General features: G+C 43.5%; 1 protein-coding gene across 1 annotated transcript in view; it reads left to right on the top strand.

Moving 5' to 3' along the window:
- Positions 1–2,384: 2,384 nt before the first annotated feature.
- The window catches only part of DGKH (diacylglycerol kinase eta), a gene marked incomplete at its 5' end in the record, with an annotated part of 149,649 nt that continues 132,453 nt past the window's right edge, over positions 2,385–19,580 (top strand). Inside the window, 2 exons of the mRNA XM_083884657.1 lie at positions 2,385–2,441; positions 8,645–8,830. Coding sequence (XP_083740783.1) covers positions 2,385–2,441; positions 8,645–8,830 — 243 coding nt within the window. The remainder of the gene's footprint in view (positions 2,442–8,644; positions 8,831–19,580) is intronic.

Genomic DNA, 19,580 nt, shown 5'->3' on the forward strand with positions numbered 1-19,580 from the left:
CTCAGGAACCCAAAAGGGCAGGGCTGAGCTGAATTGCATTGGATCGGTTGCACTTAGACCCAGCAAGATCTGTGCAGCAACTGATGCCTGTCCTTATTCAACAAGACCTTGAAATACACCTCCAACCTAAGTAGGTTGTTATAATCTTCTGGGGCCTATACTAGCTTTCCACTTATGGAAACCAAGGTTTGAACTCCAGGGGATGAAATAAGGTGAATGCAATTGCAGATCTAGTCACGGGTATAAGATTCAGGGCAGATGAAACAGAAAATGGGGCTGAAGGCACAGTGAGAAACTGAATTTCAGGGCAGAAAGGGACATATAGTGTGTGAACTGAAGAAGTAACTTCAAGACTCTTATAGTTTTAAGAGACTCAGTTTTTGTGGTTCAGCAAGCAAGGGAATGAGAGAGACTTTATATGACATATATTCCATGGCAGGTGACTTTTGCCACAAAGCTCCAGCATGACCAAGGCTAAAGAGGGCCAGATGTCAAAAGGTATAAACAACCATCATGTGAGATCCTCTGGTGCATCATGAGGAAAGGAGGGGAGCTGACTAATCTTACTCTGACACTCCTTCTTAGTGTAAAGCCCTTTATAACATGGCATTCCTCAGCAGCCTCTCATACTTGGGGAACAAAGGGAAAGAGACCAGACGTCCTTGGGCCACTGTTACTCACCATTAGCTTTAGAAAGCCACCTTCCAAAAACCAAAATGCTCTAAAGTCATCTTGTTTTCTTCCTTTTGAGGTTACACTCTTACCATCAAGGCAGTTCATCAACTCACTGCTGATAAACTTACTATCAACAAAACTAGTTCCTTTTTCTACATCTGGAAGAAGTGCAGCAATTTCAGTTCCTCAAATGAGCTGAACTTCGGGCCTGGCTTAGTGGCAAACTTTCTTAACTTTATGGGAGTATTTTATACCCTTAGTTAAATGAGTAGATAAAATTCATCTTTTTGCACCAATAGTACTCCTACATCTTTGCAAATAGATGTATTTTGCAAAAGCTAAGGCTCATGTCAGGGAGCTCTTTTTTTTTTTTTTTTTTTTTTTTTTTTTTTTTTTTTTTTTTTTTTTAATGAAAAAGCTTTGAAACACAAAGAAAATGAAAAGATATAAAATTACAACTATTACAACTATTACAAATACAAATTCCTTTATTTTTCCTTGTGAAATACAATTTCTTGTGCATGTTTGCACTCATCAAGTAGAAGATAACTTGTTGTAATCAAACATGATAGCGGCAAATTCAAAAGGGCAGGCTGGAAGTGAAGAACACCGTTATTTTGGATGGTGACTATGCTTCATTTTTTTTCTCTCTCCTCCAGTCCCTCTTTTTCAATATCCTGCTCTTCCACAACAGGGAGAAACAAATGAGTGAAAGTGTTGAGTTCAAAGGAGATACAACATCCACTTGGAGAGTTGTAATGCTTTGGCTGGTGTTCAAGGGATGCTGGTATCTAGTAAACCGAGAAGGCTAAAGTATACACACTGTGCATTAATAAAAGGTGTAGTGGAGGGCAGGGAAATCCTGCTACTCCATAAGGTTGGCGTGGTGGCCCTGGAAATTAGAATCCTCTGTGTCAGACATGGCCTACACACCCGTGCTCTCTGTTCCACAGTGGCTGTGCCCTGTCCCAGCTCCCGGCACTTTGTCTTAACGTGCCCGTGGGACCGCCCGGAGCCGCTGCGGGGGAACGAGGCGCCGTTTCACACTCAATTTAACTTCCACAGGGCGTCGAAAGCTCAGTAGGGCTCTCTCGGAGCCTTGGCGGAGGAGTGGGGCTGTCCCAGCACAGGGCCTTGACCCTGGCTCCCTCCTGGCAGGGCTCGGGGGGAGCAGCGATGGTCCCTCCCGGCTCGCAGCACCCAGGGGGGCCAGCCTGGGGGCCGGGGGAGGCGGCGTGTCCCGGCGGGGCAGGAGCGGCTCCCGGCGGGGCAGGAGCGGCTCCCGGCGCACCGAGGGGTTTTCTCCCCTGGCCGCGGGGCGCATCCTCGCCCGCCGGCCCCGCCGCAAACCGGCTTACGCCCGAGGCGATTTGCCCGTGATCCGCCGTCGGGAGGGGTCGGGCGTGCGGGGCGCCCGGGACAGCGCGGCGGGCGGGCGGGGATGATGTGAGCGGCGCGGCAGCTGCAGGCCGGCTCCCCCGGGAGCCAGGGCTGAGCCCGGTGGCCGTGGGAGGGAGAGGAGCCGGGCGGGGAGGGAGGAGGGGGCCTGGACAGAGCCGGGGGAGAAAAGGGAGGAGCGGGGCCGGGGTGGGGGGAGGACAAGCGGCGCCGGGGAAGCGCTGCCAGCCGGAGCCGCGGCAGCGGCGGGAGGGAGGCGCAGCCCGGCGGACCCGGCTCCGCTGCCCGTCGGCGCTCTCCCCGTGGAGGTGATGGAGGAGCATGGGTACCCTTCCTATAGCGCTCGCAGCCCCGCCTGGGAGGAGCTGGTAGGTACATGCGTGCCTTGCCGTTGCACAGGCGTTTCCTACCCTTTTTCCTGCCTGTATTGTTCAGCCGGGGGGTCGGGCTATCATCCTTATCTGTGCCTTCCAGCCCCCCCTTCCCTTCTTTCGACCCCCCTCCACGCCAGAGCCCGGCCGCCGGCGCTGGTCCCCTCCCCGCGGGGAGCGGGGGGTGGGAGCCTTTCGCCCCCGCCGTGTCTGGCCATTTGTTGACGAGCTCGTCCCTCTGGGAGACGGGGTTCATTGCCCTTTCTGAGTTTCACTGCCCGGTTGGAAAGCCCGGGATCAGCACCGAGAGCCTTGCCTTCAACTTTGCCGAGGGGGGTGGGTTGGATGTTGGCACCGTTAAACTCCTTCTCTTAAGCACAGCAAAAGCGACGTGTCCAAGCAGCGTTGGGAGGCAGTTTCCAGAAAGAGACACACACTTTCCCCCCTTCTTCTTCTGCAGCTAGGCTGGGAATGCTCCCATGGCGGCGGCAAAGCGGGACGGGGCTGGGGTACCCTGCTGTCACCCTGCCTTGGGGGGTGTGGGGAAAGTCGTGCCTTTGGGCCGCTGCGAAGGGAGGGGAGTGCTCGAGCTGGCCAGGAGGAAAGCTGCGCTGAGGTGCCTTTGCGGTTTGTTTAAGCAACTCGAAGACCCTCCTTCCAACCAAAGGAAATCATGTCACCGGCATCCTCAGCAGGCGATAAAATCAGATTTCCCTTTTCAGGGCAGTCTGGTCCCGCTCCTGGGCTTTTCTCCATTGTGCACACACACACATCAGGCAGAGAGGGCTAAAAATAGGCTTTGGGTAGCTGCTTGGGAGATTTCAGGCTATCGAAGAGGTCAAGGCTAGGCTGCCTCTGGCCCTGAACTTGGCAAAACAACATGAAGCATGGACCCGTGCCACTGGCGAGCTCCCCTTTAGATGGCTGTACCATGTTTTGCTAACTCGTTTTGTTGGTCCAGGTTTTACTTGTAAACCCAGTTTTAAAGAGCAAACGGAGGAGACACATTCTTTGCGTGGCTTGGTGTGCACACCCTCAGGAAAGCAGCAGCCGAGCCCTAGAGCTACCCACAACGAACTAAGTTCACTCCCTTCCTTGTTAGGATTTGTAGCCCTCACAAATATATTTTTACTATCCTAATTGTTGTTAAGTTGAACATCCCCCTTCGCTGCCCTCTGCAGCCCTCAAGCCCCAAAACTGTTGCTGGAGATGCAGCTGTGATAGGGAAAACAGCTGTATGTGTGTTCCGGTAAGACGGAGCTGACATAGAACGGATCAGGCAAGGGAAACCCGAGATTTTTGCCTGGAGAGATGAAGACATCGTGGGAGGAAGGCAGCGTAGTCAATTCCTGCGAATGCGTTATCCTATTAAACAGTGACATTTAAATTGCTGCCGTCATCCCAAACTCAGCTGAAACTCAAGAGGCAGATGGATTGCAGCCCCTCTCCACTTGGAAATGCAGAGTCCTGGCTGAAGCATCCAAGCCCGTTTCCTTCTGTGCTCACGGCTTAGATAAACATGGAGTACTTTTTTTCCTTTTTTTTCCCCCATTTTTTTCCCTTTCATTTCCCCCTCCCCCAGTAAGGGCCAGGATTTGGGTCACGTTTATCATTTCATTGCTGCATTTGTTAAAGAGTACATCCATGAATGCAGTTTTAAGGTTAACCACTGCACCAATTTCCTTTACAAGACTCTAATTTCAGCTGATCCACTCAATCCTTTACCTGGTAACCTGCTGGTAAAATACATGGTCTTTGTGGCAAGAGCCACATTGTTCTTTTCATCCGCTCATAAGCAGGCTTTTTACAATAATGGGAGCAAAGGGAGATTTAGGTGAAGAGCTGAGTGATGAAAGGTAAAACATACTTACCTCTCTCCCCTGCTCTTAAAACACAAAACGAAGAGCAGTAAGATAGGGAAAACTATTTTTTGCAGGTTTTGAATCAGTGCAAGTTAATAATCTATGTCAGATTACTGTGAAGTGTTCTTCCTATAGCTATTCTGAGAAATAAGTGATGGACATTAAACGCAGCCACATGTCCTTTGCCAACCAGGTTTGGACTTGTCTGTGTAGTACTTCAAATTTCTATAAAGTCCTTTCCCTAACTCACAGCACACTTTTTAATGGAAAAGCTCTTCCTGAATCCAATAAGAGTTGTATAAGAGCCCATGATGGAGCTAAGTAAAAGTGACTTAAAATGTAAGGCTCACCCTGCATTCTTGCAAGGAAGGTTTGGTGGCTTTGTAGTAAAAATGTGCCTAACATATGACTTACAAAGCTCTAGATACAACTTTCATATTTCATATGAGACCTGAGTCTTGGCTTTACCTTACTCTTGAAATGCATACGTAAGTCCTAACACATTCACAAACCATCTGTTTACTTTTATTACCTGCCCTGGTTTGGACCTATTCAGTCTGAAGCATACAACGTAATTTAGTAGTTTTCTTAATATTATAACCTACAGGTACAGGATTCCCTTGGCTAATCCCAAACCACAAGTGATGTAGTTACTTTCTTTAACAGTGGCATGGATACAAGTTGTTATAGTTTAGCTTCCTCTTTGCTAAGTAAGGAAGTCAAGAAAGAATAGTATCACTAATTCGATCTGCAGAGGGAGTTCAGACAGGCAGATCTAAAATGAACTTGTCCAGAGTGGGGAGCCCAGTTAAAAACCATAGCTATCACCAACCACCAAAATTAGGAAAGATTCAATAAAATCTTTTAAACATGATGAATAATGTATTGTTAATCTGACACACTATTGATTCAAATTCCCTCAGAACAACTTTCTGAGGTGTAGAAAAGTATTACCCTCTAGTTTTTAGATGCCAAAGTGATTAAAAAATAAAGATGTAAAAATGCTTGTTACAAAGGGAATCAGTTTTAGGTCTGGAATCAAATAGTGCAGTAATCTATTATAAACTATAATCTTCAGTGTAGCTAAAGTGCATGTGTATTTAGATTTTTTTCCTACACTGAATATGCATTTTAGTGACACATATACCATTATTGCGACTCAATGTGGTTGAGCTAAAATGTTCTCACAGTGTATATATGTATATTAAATGTATGCAATATCACAGTGTAAATATGTATATATTGTATATAAAGGGCAGCTCATCAGCTGATATTAATTGCCGTAGCACAAATGATGTCAGCAGAGCTGTTTTTGTTAGTTGAGTATCTTCCTTTAAATGCCAAGCTTTCTTTATGCTGTTTACTCCCTTGCTTCAGTTAGAAAATTTAAGGTCATTACTAAGAAGTGTGAAATTCTTAAGTGAAAGACACAGCATGTGCAAATATTGTATGTGTTTTTAATGACTGCACATAGTTGCACATTGTTCAAGAGCCCAACTTGCAGAAGTCTAGTGGTACCATTTGAGTATTTGTAGCTGTGGTCACTGAGCTGAAATGTGCTATCCAATATTTCTCATATTGAGTCTGACATTGATCACCTGGGAGAATCCAGCTGTGAGTGGAAGGGATGGAAGTCAGGTTGCAAGTCCTTATTGAGGTGAATTCCATGGCTACCTTAGGCAGCTTTATCTGGGTAAAGGCTGCAACTGGATCCTGATTATCTATCAATACCTTTGAAAAGAAGAACTAAGTGGAAATAGTGATATCTTTAAAACTGTCTTTGTGCCTGGGCAATGTATATCTTGGTAGAAACAACATTCTATGCTAACATGAGTGAGTAACTTCTGTATTTTCAACAATGCTTAACACTTGGTTTCTCCATTGCAGAGAACTCTTTAAACATTAAACAACTGCAGACTTTAGAGCCTGTAATTTCACAGAATCCACTGCATACTTCACAGAAACCATGTTCTCATATTCTCACTGAACTGTTCCTGTGGGATATTTCCTATCATTGGCAGACTTAGGTTATTGCTACTAAAATCTTCACATTAAGTAACCTGAGAGAACATTCCTAGTACTTTTTGGTTTTTTTCATAGCGCTCTGAAGTTTACCAAGATAGGATGGAAAGGACTTGCTTGGAAGTGAAAGGCTAGTGCCTTCTTTCCTGGTAACCACACTTTTGTGTTTGGACATTCGGGGGTGAGGAAGAGCACACTGGGGTAGCCCAGGTGAAGATGCACGGTGCAGAAAGTGTGCAGCAACTAGTGCTCATAGTTAAGCTCTAAAAATGAACAGAAATTGAAGAATTGTATTTATTCTAACAGTAACTACTATTGTTCAGCCAGCGCTATTTAATTCAGTTGAATTAAATGTAGTCAGCGTTGCTTGTGTTCTGTTATCACCAAGTGTTTCTCAAATCACAGATACTATTATGTGCACTATGGTAGCATTAATTAGGAAACTATGTCTTCTTGTCCCCTTGCAATATTCAAGTGACATTTACCTTCAAAAGAATTAAAGAATTACAGTGAGACATGTTCTGGCATAATTTGCTATTCCCAAAATTAAGATGGGGAAGAGGAAGAAAAGGGGGTGGAAAGACACAGTGTCCATAAACATTGCTTTTAACTCTTTTTCCTCCTAACTGTGCCCTAAATTAACTACTGAGAGGAATGCATACTTGCATCTGCTCAAGTTTTTAAAAATGGAGAACTCCCTCTCAGTTGAAGAGTGAGATAAGGCAGATAGTCCAGTTTCACAATCATTTTGAGATGCAGTATTAATGACAGGACTTAGGCCTTATTAATATTTTAATAGAGCATGTAGGTAATTTGATCAAAATACCTTTAAAATATAACTTAATAGATATTTTTAATTTTTAAATGCTACTTTTGATATTTTAAAAAATATAACCTCCACAATTGGTCCTATGTGGAGGTGGTTAGTAGAATCGTATTTGAAGCATCTGGTGCAGTAACACAGAACTAAGCCACAAGAACTCCCAGGCTTCATGGAAATATTTGTATCCCCCTACACTACTAGAAATAAATAATAAAAAAACCCAATAAAAGCAATGGGCTGGACTATAAAAACTCTGGGCTATTTGAAATTCAGACTGTGGCAAGGTGTCTGCAGTGTAGGACAGGCTGTTTACTTTTCCTCATTAAATGCTTTGTATTTAGGTACTGTGGCATTATATTATAGCATGTTAAGAGATGTCAGTTCTCTTGCTAGAAATATAAATAGAATTGTGGGAATATAGAAGCCACAAGTATTGATTGCTTTCTTATGTTTAATCCGGTCCATGCAGCTCGGAGTTGTGTGTTTTATTTAGTATCGCTGTGATTTAAACACTTATTTGGAACACTGACTACATACAAGCCACAATAATTTCGAAGTCCCACAATTCAGAACATGTGGTGACATTTCAAGATCGTGCGACTCGCCAGATCTGAGATGAAAAAGGAAAACTGGCCCTTTCTTTCCCCAGAAATAAGGGCTGCTCTTTCACAAAGACAAAAATGAATTGAATAACAAGAAAATTAGGCTGTTAGGAGAAAAATCACTGGAAAGCAATAGATGCATTTACTAAAACTGTCCAAGGCTTTGGCGCTGATGGATAGTTACCACGGGGCTGGCGGGCTGGAGGAACAGCACACAGATAAGAAGCCCATCGCACCAGATGCCGTCCGTGCAGTCCCGGGGAGAAACCCTGCGCTCCCGGGGGACAGGGCACAGCCTGGGCCGGGCACCGCCCGCTCCCGCCATCGGGGCGCTCAGGGCTCGGCTCTGCCGTGGGGCACCGGAGGCTCGGAGCGCACGGCGGGGGCCGTGTCCCACCTCCCGGCCAGCCGGGACACCCGGGGAGCCCCGGCAGGTGCGGGGCGCTCCCGCCGCTTGTCTGGCCGCCCGGCCCGGCCCGGCCTCACCTGCGGGGCGGGCACCCTCCTGCGGGGCGGCCCTGCCGGCACCGCCGCCCCCTGCGGCCGCCCCGGGCCGCTCCCGGTGGGCAGGGGGGAGCTCTGGGGGCCGGGCCCGGCTCTGCCCGCCGGCGGTGTCCGTGCCGCGGTGCCCGGAGCGGGCGGAGGCGGCGGCGGCCCCGGCCCGTGGTGAGGGGCGGCGGAAGATGGCGGACGGGCGGGCAGACGGGAGGCCCCGCTCCGCTCGCTCCGCTCCGCCACAGCCACCGCCCCCGGCCCGCCCCCCGCCCGCCCCTGTCCCCACCCTCCCTCCCTCCCTCCCGCCCGCCCGCCCCCGCCTCCTCCTCCTCCCCGGGGAGGGGAGCGGCAGCGGCTGCCCTGGCTGAGCCGGGCTCGTGTGCTTTCTCTCGGTAGGAGTCCGGGAAGATGGCCGGGGCCGAGTCGGGGATGAGCGGCGCCGGGATCCCGCCGCAGCCCCAGCCACAAGCCCCGGCGGCGGCGGCGGGGCCGGCGGACGAGTCGTCGGACAGCGAAGGGGAGCACGAGGGCCCCCAGAAACTCATCCGGAAAGTGTCCACCTCGGGCCAGATCCGCAGCAAGGTAAGGGGGGCAGGAGCCGGCCGGCCCCGCCGCTTTCACCGCCGTGTTCCTCATCCCTGTCCCGGAGCGGGGCCAGCCCGGGGCCGGGGACGGCCGCCGCATCCCACCCGCATCCCGGGAGCGGCGCCGGGGGGGGGAGTTGAGACAGCCGTGCCTCTTCCTTCCTTCCCTCTCCCCTCCTCCCGTCCAGCTGTTGCGTCCACATCTGTCCCCGGCTGGCAGGAAGAGCCCCCCGGGGCGGCGGGCTCCGCTTGGCCGGAGGGGAAGCTGCCTGCCCCGGCAGCCGCCCTGCCCTGCCCTGCCCTGCCCTGCCCTGCCCTGCCCTGCCCTGCCCTGCCCTGCCCTGCCCTGCCGGCCGTCCTGGGTGTGGGGGAAGCGGCGGGCTGCCTCCCTCCCTCCCTCCGGCTCCTCTTCCTCGGCGGCGGGCACCGCTGCCGCGGGGATCCCGCCCTGCCACCCTGCGGCGGGGTGGGCTGGCTCAGCGAGACCTTCCTCGCCCCTTTCCGTACCCGCCGCCCCTTGTTAGTTCAGTCCCGGTCCCGGGGCCGCCGCCGTGAGCCCCCCAGAGCGGCAGGCACCGAGCCTGCCCTGCGGTGGCACCTCAGGCTCCCCTTCGGGAGCAGGAATTCCGCCAGGGAGGGAAAGGCGGCTTCCACTTTGAGAGGCACCTCGCGGAAAGAGAAGTAAACTTCTATACATCCTCGCTCGTGGCACTGGATGCGTAAAGCAGCTGTCAGAATTTTAGGTTAATGCAGTTTTTTTGGCTGTCTCGGGCTGCCGAAATTGTCCCAGTGGAATTAACTTTTTTCATGGGTGGTGTATTTAGTTAATATTTTTTTTCCCCCTGTAAAATCAACAAACAGGCATTTGAAAGCATAAAAATAATGAAACAGACCTAGTTGTTGTGTAGAAGGATCCCATGACTTTTTACAGAGCGTGGTCCACAGTCGGTGATGGGGTGTGCACAAACCCCCATGGGGGAGAGCTTATGGATGCAATGACATGAAGATCAGGGTTTTTCCTGGAAGTGTCTGTTTTGAGGGGCAAAGTGACTCTATGCAGGCCTGGACTGATCACACCTAGGGTTTGATTTCTACACAATAGGTCATGTGGTGTTGTTTCCTCTACAGAGCACCCGTTAAAGTGAGTAGTTTGTGAAGTCCTGTCCGGTTGGTGCTGTTCTTCCCTTGGGCTTTTGCTCCATGCACTACGTGCAAAAGGCAGCCACCTTTAAACAGAAAGCCTGGTTGTTAAACACTAATGTTACTCTGTTATGTGAGGTGGAAAGCAGTTTTTTCCTGAAACCTCCTAAACAAGGTGTGTCATTCCATTTAGTTGCTCAATGTTAATTTTGCATTTACAGATGTTAGGCCTGGCTGAAAGGTTACTATAGTAAATAATGTACAACTGTTGCATTGTGTTGGAAGCGTAGTTCTACACAAACTTTAAGCTTAACACCCTTCTGTGTGGCAGTCTTCAGAACGTTTTAAAAGTTACAGACCATGATACTTTTATTAGCTGTAGTGGTATTAAGTGCATTTGAGTGTTTGCTCTCATAAAGGTTGATACTTGCATGAGGAAAACTTGCCTCTTATGAATGTTATCGACAGAGGTTTGTGAGAGTGAGATCCCAGCCAATTCTTGCCAACTGTTACAGATGGGTGGGATATTCTGTATCTGAAGGCTGTGAATGAATGCTAAGCTGGGATCGCCTGAAGACCTAAGACAGCTCTGCAAGTCTTGCTTTTGCTTATCTTAGCTTGAGTCCCAGTTCTATTTCTGTGAATCAGATATATATAGGAAAAACTGAGTGCTGACATAATTGGAGTTAAAATGTTGCTTTACTGGTTGCAATTTACAATAATATGCAACTCCAAATAGAAACATCTTTCTTTCAATTTAATTAAAAGTGATATATCATTGTTAAAGATGAGACCCCTGTTAAATAATTCAGTAGCACTTTATTTTATAACTCACAATGCATTATTTAAAAGTAGCTATATTTAGACAGACAACTCCCATTTAGTTTAAGGGTGTTGTATGTTTGCTGTTGTAGTAGTTGGTGATCAGTGGTTACATGAAACCACTAGAGCAAGGAACATCAGGGAGCTGCTCTTTTACCCAGCTAGTAGTCCCTTTCATTCAAATTAGATTTGTTAAGCTTCACTTACTTGGTGGATGTGTTTGTAAGCTAAGGTTTTAATTAAATGGATTGGGTTTGTCTTACATCTAAGAATAGACACTTGAAAGAACCCAAAGCATGTATATTACATTTATCATTGATGCTTGTGAGCCATTTAGGACTGTGCTATTTTTCTCCAGAGGTTGCTTATTTACTTACTTGAAGCATTTCAGCAACGTGGTATTGATTCCTTAGCTCAGAACTATACCCAAAAGTCTCTGCTGGTAATTGTTTTTATTTTACTTAAGGAAGATGTTATTTTTAGATGTTTTGGTACAGTTGATCATTTGTGAAAGCTACCATATGGTGATACTTTGCAGACAGAATCACTCAGGAGTGGATTTTTTTTAATGTGTGTATAACAAGATTTAGGAAATATATGCACAAGAACAAACCCCTTTCACTAGCACAAACAGAAGCCTAAAATCTTCTAACATCTGTAGCTCTCAAAGGGAGTTTTTACTCTTTGCTCTTTTCTTCCTAAATAAAAGCAATAAATTATTTAACTGAGGGTAGAGGGTGAATAAGAGAATGAGAAGATGAAAAGCAAGAGTACTGTATTGGCAGATGTAATTTCACAAAAGTTTATTGCTTGTTTGTGATACTCTAATGATTGGTTCACAGTTCTATTTAGAAAAGCGTTGTCCAGTTTTGCCATAGCTTACCCACATTGGATAGCAACTTCCTTGGCAAACTGCTTACTTGATTTCAGTGGAACTACTTTTACAGTCAGTTGCTAAGAGAAACAGATTGGTGATACGGCTGGACATCATTGTAACTTCTGTTATGGGTGTAGTTTTAGTTTATGCATTTCTATCTCTTAAATTTTTAGAATATTTTAAAGGCATATCTGTGTCAAAATGTGGCCATTGTTAATTACCCAAACAGAAAACTTGAAGATCAGCATGTGTTGGTGTCTGCCAACTCGAGGAGGAGGGAACAAGTAGTGGTGGAAAGGATCAAAGGACTGTTCTTTTGGCCGATGTGTCATTTGTCACTAGGAACTGCTTGCTAAAGCCCCATACTTGGCTGTAGAGAGACACTGTAGCAGTAGATACCTTTAGGGAAATCAGGACCAAAACTGATTAGGACTTCTGTGAGATTAAAGCCAGCATCTTTAAATGTCATCCTGGAAGCTTTTTCATCAGTGGAGTTTGTCTGTGTTCCATGGAGGAAATGCTTGTGAATAAATCGGTGACAGGTACCCTGTGAAGTTTGAGCACTTTTGAGCCAAAATCACTATTGGAAACAGCCCTTGGTTTTGTAATGTCTACTCATTGTTCCCCCTCATTTGGGGAGATCTGAATATTTAGTACATAAAATGTGTCTCAGTAAAAAAAAAAAAAAAAAAAAAAAAAAGAATATACATTTTGGTTTTATGAGAACTTTGGAAAACTATAGTCAGACAGTTTTGAAGTAGTATGTGTGATGATACTGGGTTACAAACAGGGTTACATTGGAGATTGAAGTAATGGAAAGTTTTCCATGTGAGTGTTAAATTTGGCTTCTTCATTTTTAAAGATGCTGCTTAAGACAGTCAGAGTCAGTGCCTTCCTTAAACAGATGACTTCAGTTCTTGGGGCTACAGCCCGAAAACTGCCTGTCATCAGCTGGCTTCTAGTTGCTTTAAAGTTAATTGCTGTGGTGCAAAGCACATTCCTTAAAAAGATTGCTTTGCTTCAGTTCTTTATAGCAGGAACACGTCGAGAAGGGAAGGTTCAAATTAGAGCTCACACTTTTTCTCTTTGAATTCTTCTCACCTTGAGAATCAGCACAAGATTAATAAATGAAACAATCCCTGGGTACTTGGAAGTGTAGTTGTCAGATGAGCACAGTTACAGTTCCCACTCTTGCCTTGAGTACTCTGCAGAAAAAAGTGGATGTGAAGAGTAGCACTTTTATCACTGGCCTAGCTTCCTATTTTAATGGGTCCATAACCAGTTAATGCAAAAAGCTTTGTTGGATATGTGTTTTGCTCTCAAATCTGCATTGAGTATCTGGCCTGTGTTTATTTTTGCATGAAGCAGACATTCTGGAGCAGAAAGTATAATTTAGGAAATGCAAGAACCCGTGGTGTATTGAGTAAGATAAATACACTTGTAAGGTGTGTGGGACAAAGCTTTCTTCCTCTCCTTCACCCCCAGTGGTTTTTGTTAGTAATGAAGTTGCTGTAACATGGGAGATGTTCAGAAGTGTGACTGTGTTATAATTAGTGGAGATAATATAAATATTGTTTGGTTAAATGGCACAAATTATTACTTGAATTTTCTTGTCTGAGTTATTAATATATTTTTTGAGATCTTAAATCATCGCAGAGTAATAAAAGTAAATTAATTAAATTCCCCACTGTGGTTTTATTTGCTTTAACATCAGCCATTTAGGAACTGAGCTTTCAAAAAGTTTCTAACCTTTTCCATATGGTGACTTTTGACAGTGCCAAGTCCCAGCAGTCACTTCCTGTTTGTTTCTAGTATACATTTCTCTCAGTTTACCATAGCTTGTTAATTCACCTAAATGTGAAGTGCTGTGAGTGATACCAGTGTGCAAATGCATGAGCATCATTCTTTGCAATGTAATCTGCTTTTCTTTGTTTTAATGGTTCCAAATTTACTCAACTAAGTAGTGGTTCTTTCCTTTCTGGTTAAGGAAACATGATTTTTGATGCACCCAAAGTTCTCAGGAAAATGCCATGGTAGCAAAGTTTACCCCAGTGGTGATCCTTTATATGCATTAGGATTGTGTGACTCTGCACAGCTTCAAAATGCATCGTAATTTTTAGTATGTTCTGCAACTGCGGTAATATGAATAGTGTCACTAGTGAGGAAATGCACAGCAATTGTCCTCAAGTTCTTGCCACCTGGTAGTGTTCACAGAACAGACTGAAGGGTTCTGCAGGATATCTGTCTTCAGAATTCATATTTTCCATAATTTTCATTCTGCAATTAAATTGATGTACTGTATAGCCATCCTTAGTAAAATATCTCAGCAACTTCCCCCCCCCGCCCCCAACTGTTGTAAAATCTGGCAAATTTGTTTCTCTCACCACATCCCAGGGACTTTAACCTATTTTTAAAGTGAAATATCCATTAATGTGTATTCTTGATAAATGCAACACACATATGTATGCACAGGGCATAGTATTTAAGTTTTGATAGGGATATATATATATATATATATATAATTTTGTTCTTGAGTATGCCTGGACAAAGCAAACCAGTTTTTAGCATTAAATGGTGTGCAATATTTGTTGTTTCTTATAATTGCTGTGTGTCTACATAAGCTTTCAAAATAGAGTCCATTAAAGGAAACCTTCAGGCAAAGATATGATAGTTTGGGGAAGTTAAAAATGACTGAACACACTGTGTAGAAGCAAGCAGGGTTAGAATGGAAAGAGTTACACTATTTAAGGCACAGTGGTCATTACCAGTCCAAATTCTGACACATGTTTGTATAAAACTGAAATGAAATCTGCTCAGGCGTTTTAGTGATGCATGTGTTGGCAAAACTTAAATTGCTAGCTAAGTACCAGAAAGGAGGAGCTTGTAACATTTTTCAGTAGGTACTTGCAAGCAGGTCTTCAAAGAATGTTCCTTTTGAGGTTTGGGCGGTTTTTAAATTTTTTTTTTTATTATTTTTTTAATTTATTTGTTTGTTTGTTTTTGGTTTGTTTGTTTGTTTTGTTTTGTTTTTTCATTTTCTAGAATCTTTAAAGTACTAATGCTATTTTGTACTGTGAGATGACATGGATTACCCCTTTTTCCCCCCCCAGCCAGCTGGGTGAGCTGTGAAGGTGGAAAAAAGATGATTCCTTTAATCTTTAATAACACTTCCATTTTTAATACAAGAATTTGATTATTTTATGTTTTGTTCTAAGGAGCTGGAGAATGCTTTTCTGTGAAAAAGATTGGGTGAAACACTTTAAGTTTATTTTGTACTTTAAGGAGAATTTCTGGTTTTTTAAGAAGCAAAAGAAGAGACTTTTTTCAAGAATAAATGATGACTGGGAATCCCTTTCCGAGATGCCTTATCTTGTGAACTTCATGTGCAGAGTCCCCGAGACACATAACAGCCACGCCAGAGCTGGAGAAAGGACTATTCTATAGCCGTGTCTTTATCCATGTAAGGCTATATAGATCATTTGCAAACATTTTGAATTGTTTCCAGCAGCTACGTCAGAATGCAGGATGCAAGACTGTTGTATGACTGCTGTATGACTACTGGATGACTAGCTGGACTAGCCAAATTAGTTTGGGTATCTAAAACAGAATACCTAGAATTACAGTGGTTTTGTATTTGAAGTAGTGATTAAAAGAACAGTCTGTCTGGCTATCACAAAGCCTTTTTCCAGAGGGAAGTATTGAAATTCTCTTGACTAGCTGAAGAGAATAAAAGGTGGCTTAGACCAATGTTCTTACTCTGGAACACTCCAAAAAGATATATATGTATGTTTTTTTAAAAACAATGTTCCTCTCATTTTCTTTGAACTCTGACCAGCCATGCTTCTTGTAAGGGATCTATAGAGGAACATATAAAATTTGTAGACCTCAAAATCTTAGCAAAGCAAGAAGGTAATGTGTGGATTCATTGATGCTCAGAATATAGAGCTTTGGGTTTAAAAGAATGCTCTGTAGTCATGCTGTTTTGGTTGTTTTCCTCTGACAGGGATAATTAAGACATAGTTTGATGTCTTGTGAGAGTACTTCAATAGCTTACTTGCAAAGGAACCACAAGATCAGTATTTCGTTCTGGTTGGCCATTAAATTTTTGAGATTTTTTTTATTATTATTTGTCAAGTAGGCGTAAATGATGTCAACAACTTCTTAAAGTTGTTGACAGCATGGCTAGTTTGTTTGGCTTTTCTTCACTCTGATATTTTGGTATCTGAACTTTGTCTTTATTAAGCGAGAGAACTCTTTCTTTCACCTTTGTATCTGCCACCTTTTTACATTGCTGTTTTATCCTTTCCCCTCTGGCCTTGAAAAAATCAGTTGCATTTTCCAAAATCTTCTTTTAAAAACCTAAGAACAGGCTACTAAATATATGCAGTAACCATAGCTGTATAATACTAAGTTCAAGCCATGACTCTCAATTTGCTACCAATGGCAAAAAAAAACCCCAAAAAACAACCCAACAAAAAACCCCAAAAAACCAAAAACAAAAACCAAAAAAATAAACACAAAAAAAAGGTCTGACTTGGAGGTATGCATAAATTATAGTCTCCATATCATACTGAAGAGAAGCCTCATTCTTTCTTAATGTAAACATTGAATTTATCACAGCAAACAAGCTTAATGCTGATCCAAAATAAATATTATTTCATTGATATGCTAAAAATAAGACCACTACATTAGATGCTATTTAAAATGAATTAAGAGATTTATTCTAGTACACCATTTGTGCACATACTGAAACACTTTAGTCACCCTGTACACTTTTATGTGACTAATTACTTCTTAAAGTTAAGCTGGTGCTTAAGTGCTCGTCAGATGTGGGTCATAAAAATTTTGTATATAAAGTCAGATCATAGTTGACTTAAAAACTTTTGCCATGTAGGAATTATCATGATATATTGCATAATTATGAAGAAGGAGCAAAATAATTATTTTTCTAACTAAGTTTTTTGTTTGAATAATATCCCTGGTTAGGAATATTTCACCACTTAGATACTGAAAGCACATTAACAAAACCTGAGCTTGTACTCTTGGGAGAGTTAGCATTATTGTAATGAATTCAGCAAGCTTTTACATTTGATGAGAATTTATTTATTTATTAGATGGACAGCATGAGATTTATGATGATCTTGACAATTCATTTCCTTGCCTTTAAGCATTTGGGGTTTGCAAATTGTGTGAGATTGCACTACTTTATTGTCACTTAGCAACCTGAATAGGGTTTTGAAACTGAGTAGTAGCTTGTGGGTGGCAAGTCTCCCTATATATTTTCTGGGTGGGAAGCAACAGGAGCCCCTCTGTGGGCAGCCACCAGGAGGATATGTGTCCAGCACTTGCCAGGGTCTCTCAGATGTGCTCGCCAAGGAGAACGGGCTGTGCCCTCAGTGTCATTTTGCACTTCTGGCATAGTTCCATGCTGGGAAGATCTGCTGAGGTTTTTCATGCCTGCAGAGATTTAAGTGGTTCTAAAGGACTGTCATGCTGCTCTGGTCAGTTATGTCCTGTTGTGTGGTTGCTTAAATTTAGTAACTGAGTTTGAATGGCTTCAGTTTGACTGCTGGTAGTCCTTACTGCTGCTGTGATCCGCTGGAGTGAGAGGAAGGTCAGTGGCTTCTCTGCTTGTAAGAAGGGTGACTTGCTCTGGTTCAGCTAAGGATGTTGGAAGGGATCAGTATGGCTGATGTCCATCAGGCAGAGACTTTTTTCCTCCCTGTGCACACTCTCCGTCGACCGTGAAGACAGGCACATAGTTCTGTGTTTGTTTCAATGCTCCCATAGAGACATCTTGCTTTACGTTCTCTCCCTCCTTTCCTGCCTGCTGCTCTCACAGTTTCTTCAGGAATTTGAACAGAGAAGGAGTGACATCCCTTTTCCTTTTAGTCTAGGTCTCTGCAAGATTTTTCCCAATGGTTCCCATAAGGAGAGTAACTGCCAAAGACCATGAAGTTTGTCAGGTGTGGAGTCTTGAAGAGGGTGTCGATATATGAGTTTGCTTCTTTTATATCATTTTACCCTTCACTGCCTCCTCCTTCAGTGGTGCTGATCAATCCTGGGAGCAGATGGTTCACTGTGGAGCTATTGACTTGAAAATTAATGCACTCTTTTTGCTGATTTTTCAGCTATTGTCATTTTTTGCCTGAAGCATCAGGGAGCTTCACATGAGTTACTCTCTAGACAAACATTGATTGGCCTCAGTCTCAGAGATCTATTAAAGTGAATAAAAGAGAGCACAAAGGGTAAAAGGGGGTTTGTGAGTCAAGGATCAGAAAAGAATATGGTGGTGTTCATGGTGTAAACAGTATTTTTTAAAAATTGTATATAATGGTACATTTATAATATGTGGGTTCTGCCTGGGATGACTGCGGAGGGGATGCAGATCTGTAATGTGGAGCTAGTGTGATTTACTTGGGTGTGAGATGAAGAACCAATTCCTCCTTTGTACAGCTCATTACAGACAAAACCAGGAATAACTTTCAGAACCATCTATCTGATGTTAAACTTGATTTTCTTTCCCCTGAGTGAAGTTGTTTAAGCAAACCTTCATATAAACCTAGAAGTTTGCATTATGAGGGTTTTACCGGGGGAAACCAGAATTTAGGAAAACCTCTTCATGTAGCTCAGTTGATTGCATATTGGATTTTTTTTTAAATTTGGTTATTAATGAATATTGGGCTAATAAACCTGATTCTGTGGTGCTTCTGGAAGCAAAGAAAGAACTTACACCTGTACAGAGTCTACTGGTTGACATTTTGTAGAGAGCATTAACATTATAACATTGACCAAAATGTGCCTCAAAACTATGGGCAGGTAAGATAATTTATACCTGAGATGGTTTTCTGCTTAGGCTGGTGGTCTCCAACACTCCCTGATCCACTGGCAAATAGTCTTTCAGAAATCTAAAGGCAGGTTGCACAAGTTAGGCTCTGTGTGTGTATCCTGTCTACTAGATTACAAGTTTTTCCCTTGCCCAACTTGGTAATTCTATAAAAGGCACTAAAAAAAAAATCCTTCAGGCTTCAGAGGATTGTCAAGTTTCTATCTATGCCACTGATGCTGCCTTGCAAGACTCTGTTCTGCTTCTTCTTCAGCATTTCAAAGGAACCGAAGATATTGGTAAGTACAGAACTTCTGACGAACTCCTGTCAAAAGCAAGCTATTAAATGTGCTGGCAATGTCAAGCTGTATGTTTAAAGACCTGCCAGTGCTTTTGTGTATTATCTCATGTTACCTGCTGTTGCCAGGTAAATCCAACTGCAGTGAATCAGTGAATAGCTTTTTTTTAATTTATTATTTATATTTTTTTTATTTTTTACTATATATAATTTTTATACAGGCTTTCTTAAGCTTTGCATTTTTGCACAGTTGTGATCATATGTGTGCTTCAGATGATCTTATTTCTTGCACAGAAAACAGTATTTAGAGCCCAGTAGTTCTGTGCATGTGTGTATGTGCATGCAAACTGATTTTTTTTTTTTTTTTTTTTTTTTTTTTTTTTTTTGCTTACACTGTTTAGGGTAAAAAAAAAAGATTTTTTTTTTTCATATGGTTGCTGTGTGCACCATTGAGGAGGAGATAAAAGGAGTTAACATCATAGGTTCTGCTCCATCAGCCAGGGATCTGCTGCCAACAGTTTTACAAAGGGCTCATATTTCAAATTACCCTTTGAGATTTTGATAAATCTGTGTCCCTGAGAGGTTGTCTCACAGTGAGGTGTTGGAAATGACAGGGAAATCTTACATTTTTCTATTTGAGTAAAAAGAAATAAAAACAAGTCATATCCAGGGCAAGAGGCATATGAGCTTCTGCTGAATTTTGTTACAGATGATTATACCTTTTCTTTGAAATATACCCCAAGGTTATTTGTAGCTGATCTATAGTTTAAATTACTGAGTGTAGG

Source organism: Zosterops lateralis, assembly GCF_965231275.1.
Source record: "Zosterops lateralis genome assembly, chromosome: 2".
Taxonomy (NCBI): domain Eukaryota; kingdom Metazoa; phylum Chordata; class Aves; order Passeriformes; family Zosteropidae; genus Zosterops; species Zosterops lateralis.